This window comes from Aplysia californica, unplaced genomic scaffold (assembly GCF_000002075.1).
Source record: "Aplysia californica isolate F4 #8 unplaced genomic scaffold, AplCal3.0 scaffold01368, whole genome shotgun sequence".
Classification (NCBI taxonomy): domain Eukaryota; kingdom Metazoa; phylum Mollusca; class Gastropoda; order Aplysiida; family Aplysiidae; genus Aplysia; species Aplysia californica.
In genome coordinates, this window is record NW_004798638.1 from 16,039 (window position 1) to 22,517 (window position 6,479).

A 6,479-nucleotide genomic window follows, 5' to 3' on the forward strand; every position below is an offset into this window, starting at 1 on the left:
GGGGGGAGGGGAGGGCTGTTTTATTTTTGTAAAGTTTAAAATAGTGATGAGATTGCGGGTTCAGAGGTTTGAATCTCACCTCGGTCTGGCGTTATGTCCTTGGGAAAGGCACTTTGCACGACTGTCCCATTTGGCTCGGTCCTTTCGGAGATGGAAGTTAAACTCAGAGGTCCCGCATCTTAAATAATCTAATGGTGTTGATAGAGGTCTCATTTCACCATTTAAGCATTTCACCGTTTCATCATTTCACCATTCCACCATTTCCCCTTCCCACCATTTCACTATTTCACCATCCCACCATCCCACCTTCCAACCATCTCACCATTTCACTATTTCACCATCCCACCATCTCACCATCTCACCTTACCACAATTTCACCATCCCTCCATTTTTTCGTTTCACCATTCCGCCATCTCCATCCCAACATCCCACATTTTCCCATTCCCACCATCCCACCCTTTCTCCTTTTCACATCGTGCCATCCCACCATCCCACCATTTCTCCATTTCACATCTTTCCATTTCACCATCCCACCATTTCACCACTTCGCAAACCCACCATCCCACCATCTCACCATCCCACCATCTCACCATCCCACCATTTCATCATCTCACCATCTCACCGTCCCACCATCTCACCATTTCCCCTTTCCACCATCCCACCATTTCCCCTTTCCACCATCCCACCATCCCACCATCCCACCATCTCACCATCTCACCATCCCACCATCCCACCATCCCACCATTTCAGTACACGAGCTCCCAGCTAGACCTCCCAGCGCCCGTGGGTGAGTACCAGAGTCCGTCGTCCCCGGGCTCCAGCAGCAAATGCAGCCGCTCTCTGTCCACCATGAGCATCTCCCCGTCTGTGAACAGTGCCTTCAGCAGCGTCGTCTCCTCCCTGCGCTCCACTCCCGGGGTGGTGAGTCGCCCAATCGTCCCAAGTGTGGCTAGCTGACAAATGTGAGGCGCGCTGACAAAATGAGTTACTTCTCGCAATCCGCAAATGGAGATATTGGCCAAAAATCAACACTAGGGTCAAATTTGCAGATTTTCCATTAATGCCATATTATTTCTGTCAGAATAACATGCCTTTTATTATTTCATGCTTATAAATTGTAAAAATTAGCATATAAGTGTGATGTATCTGTTTCCGTAGGGTCCGAATCCGAGAAGTGACTAATTTTGTCAGCACGCTTCACAAATAGCTTTTGACGTCAAGAGAAATTCTATACGTATACATGTGAGGCATCGTGGTGGAATCAGGCGCTCGTCAAAATACGGAAATCAAAGAAATCGGCCGTTTTTTGGGTGGCTGGTGGGCCTTTTTTTTTTCTTCAAATTTTCTGTTTTTGGCTCGACATTTGCCCTCATACCATCACCTTGGGGTGTAGATGTATATTTCAGGCTAAGTGTATATTTCAGGCAAGGCGTATATTTCAAGAAATCGTCTTTACAATAACTGTTTTTTTAATTGGAATGTTGACAAATAATATATTTAATAATTATGATTTTTATCTTTTTCTGAGGTAAATCCGATGTGCTTTGCAAGACTGGCATAAATCTGATGTTTGACTCTACACGGGTGTAATTATTGTTGTTTGTGTTTTCTCATTATTACGGATCACACAGCAGGAAATACTTCAAATGCAAGAAATTGCAAGACATTTTTTTCTGTCGTTGGTCCCAACAGAATTTTGAATTTTATGAAGGCCTTTGGCCTTAATGGCAAATTATATAGTGAAATTTGAACTATTTAAAATTTTTATGTTATCTAGGAAAATTGTTTTAGATTGAAAATATACATATATATATATATTTACACTGATTTTTAAACATTTTAACATTTTAAGATCTAACTACTGACCCGAGCCAGCCGTACAGTAAACTGTTGTGAACAAAACTAACTTGTGTTTCGGGCGCTCATATGACCTTATGCAGTTGCGAGCGCCTTAAAACCCCATACTAAACTAACACGAACAAATATTGAGACGAATATCTTGATGTAATAAAGACGAACTCCTACCTTTTCAACAGCTCAAATACCTTTTATTTTTGCGTGAAACAAGAGTAGTTGATTTTCCGTATTGCGAGTTGACATTGGCTCTGTCCCTCCCTCGTGCGAGAATAAAAGTGAGACTGCTTTTTGACTCGATGCTTACTTGACCTTCCCTTCCTCGTGACTGACTGGGGGGGCTCTCGTGGCCTAGAGGTTATGGTGTTGGCCTCTCATTCAAAGGTCCCGGGTTCGAATCCGGGTAGCGACCAAAAAATTTTCTTCTCTAAAATTGTCTCCTTTCACCTCCTTTCCTGCTCTCTAGCAATATTCTGTCGTCTGCTTTCGTCTCCTCTTTCGTCTCACCTCACCTCCTTTGTCCCCTCCTCTGGGCTCCTGACTCTTTCTGCAGCCTTTCTACTTCTACTCCTTGACTCCTTCTTACAGCTGTCTTTCTGCCACACCCCTGATCTTCTGGTGGTCTAAAATCGATAAGAGTAGGCTTCGGCCGCCACCCGGGCAGAATTCAAAATTTCCTACCAACTAAAAAGTATTAGGTGTGTCCTGCGCGTTCATATGACCTTATACAGTTGCGAGCGCTGTAAAACCCTCTACTATTAAAAAAAAAATGACCGACTGTTCGTGACTGGTTGAGTGACCGACTGTGGCCTGAAGCTCACTTAAAGTCTCCCTTTCACGTGACCCGCGTATTATGTGCAAACTCTCTCGACCAAAACTTCCCCCCACCAGCCGGGTTGCCAGGAAGGTTTTCAATGTAAAGAAAAGTGGCCAAGTATCCACAACACTCATTGTTCCATTTTAGTGTTAGAATACCTTTGTTATTCCGTACTCATATTCTCGTGGTCAATTGTTGTCAGCACTATTATTATTATTAACTTGAAGGTAATGAGATTTCCTATTTGTTCAGACTGTAAGATATGTTGTTATTTTCAAATCCCTTTAGCTGCGAGCATTTCGCTCTTGGCAGCGCAATGCCTCCCTCAAGTAACCACATGTCCCTGACTGTAAGATATAATCCTGTGTGTTTCTTCAGAACCCAGCCCCGGAACTAGATGTACCCAGCGCACATTATGAAGCCATACAGGAATCGAACCTTGAACAGCAGCCACCCGAGGCCTGCACAGCTGATGGGCCCGTTGAGGAAAAGGAAAGCAAAAAGTTCAAGACCCAGTTCGACTCTCGGTCACTCAACTTGGAGGAGGAAGGTGCCAGTGTGGTTCGGTTCTCGGCGTTCCGGCAGTACTCTTTGCCGGAGAAGCTAGACCAGGGCCGTTGTGATGTCCAGTTTGACAGGAACCAGCACGTGAAGCGGCAGTCCAACGGGGAGAAATGTGTCAGCTCCAGCGAGCAGGTGCTCAACTGCGACGGGGGGTTGCTCAACGAAGAAATCAGCGCTTTGTCAGACAACGCCAGGACCCTAGCCCCGTCCTCGCCGGTGGGGATCCCGTCAATAACGCCGTCGGAAGAGGAGGAGAACGACGCTGAGAAGTCTTTGGACGGAGAGGAGTCGGCGGATGAAGAGTTCCAGTTCCCTCCCCTGAGGGTTGTGTCCCAGAAGCCGCAGTCTGACGCGGAATCTTTCCCCAGCCTAGCTCAGCCCGTGTTTACCAGAAGCTCGTCTCCCGGCTGTGTGCAGGCACCCACCACCCAGGCCACCGCCCACAGGTATCTGCTGCGAGCAGACGTGCCGCACAGCGTGTCATCCCGCGCCTCCAGCGTTGTCGATCATGTGACCGAGCGTAACGACTTCATGGATTCGATGGCGTCTGACGTGTCGTTCCCCCCGCCCCCCGCTGCCCCACCGGAGAGTCGCCAGGCCATGCTGCCCATCTCTCACTCGGCCGTCGACCTGGTCATCATCCTGCAGCGCCTGTGTGGCTTCAGCCACAGCCTCGTCTCCATGATGATTGACGAGAGCTCGTTCCTCACCCCGGCCCACAATACACAGCACACTTCCCAAAACCCGGGTGTAGGGGTCAACGACCTGGAGGCGGGAGCGGAAGCCGGGGACCTACAATCTCACCAAGAGCTGACCAGAAAATGTTCGTCCGATGTTGAGATGGTGCTGACCGGTGGGGCGGGCATGGTGCCACCGTCGCTGTCTGTGTCGGACACTGACCCTGGGTCAAACGATCCGCTCGCACACGAGCGGGACACACCCTCACATGTCCTCCAAGGGGACAGCGGTGCCTGCCCCGGCGCGGAGAGTGCCCGGCCGAGTGCACACACGTTGAGTGGACACAAGCTGAAGCTGTCCCTCCACCTCCGTCTGCTCAAGGTAAGATATTCCCAAAGGGGGGGGGGGTGGAGGGTTATTAACATGTTCCTATTTCACAGTAGAATTGTAGATGGGCTGATTTATTAATGTCATGCTCATACTGTGCCGGAACAACATTGGGGGAACTGCTGCTTTTTCTTTCCTCATCCTTACTATCGTCATTTTTTTCCTCTACTTCTTTTGTATGTTAGTCACTCTCTTGTGAACTGCTATTTCCTAGGTGCCTTGATAGTCGAAGCAGATTTTATGCTGTTGAGGCTAGAGATGTGAGCAGAGTAAGTCCGATTCCCCGTTTGGGCTTCTCTGTTGACATCCACACCTTGGCCCTCGTATGACCTTATGCAGTTGCGAACTCCGTAAAACCCTCTACTATAAAAAAAAATGTTTTAAATCCCCCCCCTTGGTGCTCATATGACTTTATGCTGCTGCGAGCGCTGTAAAACCTTAGTAAAACAAACAAACAAGGTGAGATCCCTCCCTCTCCCATATCCTCTTGTGGCAGCCAGGCCTACAACTCGCTATCTTTGAATTACAAAGTTCTTTCTGCCCCGTACCTAGTTTTGGAGGAATTTGATGTTCAAAATTTTGAGTTTCACATCATGTCAAGCTTTTTCGAATGCAGTTCTCTGAATATCTTAATAACGACTCTGACTCTGAATAATCTTAGGATTTTGATAGAACAGACAGAACATTTGTGAGGCAGCGTGGTAGAATCAAGCTCTCGTCAATTTTTGGGCATGTAGAGTTATTGGTATCATCTTAAAGCTTGTTCACTTGTCTTTATTTTGATGAAAAGAGTATCCATTTATCTTAAATACAAGTCGAGATATTTACGAAAGAAGTAGGTGGCGGTCACCTGCTTTAAGAGGTAAAATTAGTAAGAAAATGGGCGCCTAAGGTTAGTTATTTCCTTAGCTTAAGAGTCCGTGGTAACTGAGCTTTTGGCTCATTTTTAAAGTTCAGTTAAATGTTATCGAGCTTGGTAAATGGTATTCAATATACAAATCAACAATTACTGTCACTTTGTTTCTTTCTTTCCTTCCTTTTTTTAGCGTAGACGGTATTCAATACACAAGGGAAGAATAGTCATCTATTTATCTCTGTCTTTCATTCCTTTCCATTGTAGATGGTATTCAATATCCAAATGAAGAAAAGTCATCTCTTGGTCTCTCTCTTTCTTTCCTTTTCCTATCTTAGACGGTATTGAATATGCTGGTGAAGAATTTATATCTTCTTTTTACCTCTCTCGTTCCTTCGGTTCCAGTCAATGTGCAATATACTAGTGGTGTACACTGGGAACATGCTGTGCATGGACTTATGTGGCACATCGCGTGTGGAAGCCAAGAAACTCGTCGGCTGTAAAGTAAGTTGGCGTACTTTTTTCTTTTATTTGTATTTTTGTGCGTTTTTTTTCCAAGATTTTGATCTAGGTGTTTTTGTACTCCTATAAAAACAATATAGATCAACTTGTTGGGTGTAGAGTAAGTGGGCATATCTTTAAAAGAAAATTATTTTAAAAAATAGATTTTGGTGTTTTTATTTTTTATGCCCCCATCAAAATAATTTAGATCAACTCGTTGAGTGTAAAGCAAGTAATCATATCTTTTTTTTTCTTAAAAAGAAAGGGTGTTTTTATGCCCCAATCGAAACAATTTTGATCAACTTGTTGGGTATAGAGTAAGTGGCCATATCTTTAACAAAAATTATTTTTAAAAAATAGATTTAGGTGTTTTTATGCCCCCATCAAAACAATTTAGATACTCGTTGAATGTTAAGCTAGTAACCATATCTTTTTTTTTCTTTAAAAAAAAAAGATATAGTTGTTTTTATGCCCCTTCAAAACAATTTAGTTCAACTCATAACTCATTCGTTGTAGAGTAAGTGGCAATATCTTTTTTATCCGCCCCCCAAAAAAATAGATTTAGGAGGCAGGCCCCTCTCCCTGCCTTTCAGGCCAACCAGGGATGAGAGGGATACAAACATCACATCAGATAGACAGAGATACTTGAAAAAAATTTGCACTTTTGAGATTGAATTCAGGTCTCTTGCATGTGACATGGAAGCGCCTATCCGCTACACCACAGATGCTAGTCAAGAGCCTCCTCCGTTTGCAGCAATTTTTAATGTTATTATGTTGTTTTTGCAGCTATATTCATTATCATTTAAAAAATAATAATAATTATTA

At 44.5% G+C, this 6,479-nt stretch overlaps 2 protein-coding genes across 2 annotated transcripts in view; both read left to right on the forward strand.

Moving 5' to 3' along the window:
• Positions 1-750: 750 nt before the first annotated feature.
• Positions 751-4,868, forward strand: LOC118477207 (the record flags this gene model as incomplete). The annotated part of the gene is given in 3 exon segments (XM_035973532.1): positions 751-921; positions 3,050-4,294; positions 4,797-4,868. Coding segments are annotated over 3 exon segments (1,389 nt in total).
• A 664-nt stretch (positions 4,869-5,532) lies between these two features.
• Positions 5,533-6,479, forward strand: part of LOC101863232 — a gene marked incomplete in the record, with an annotated part of 19,100 nt that continues 18,153 nt past the window's right edge. The window contains 1 exon segment of the mRNA XM_013090618.2: positions 5,533-5,657. Coding sequence (XP_012946072.2) covers positions 5,562-5,657 — 96 coding nt within the window.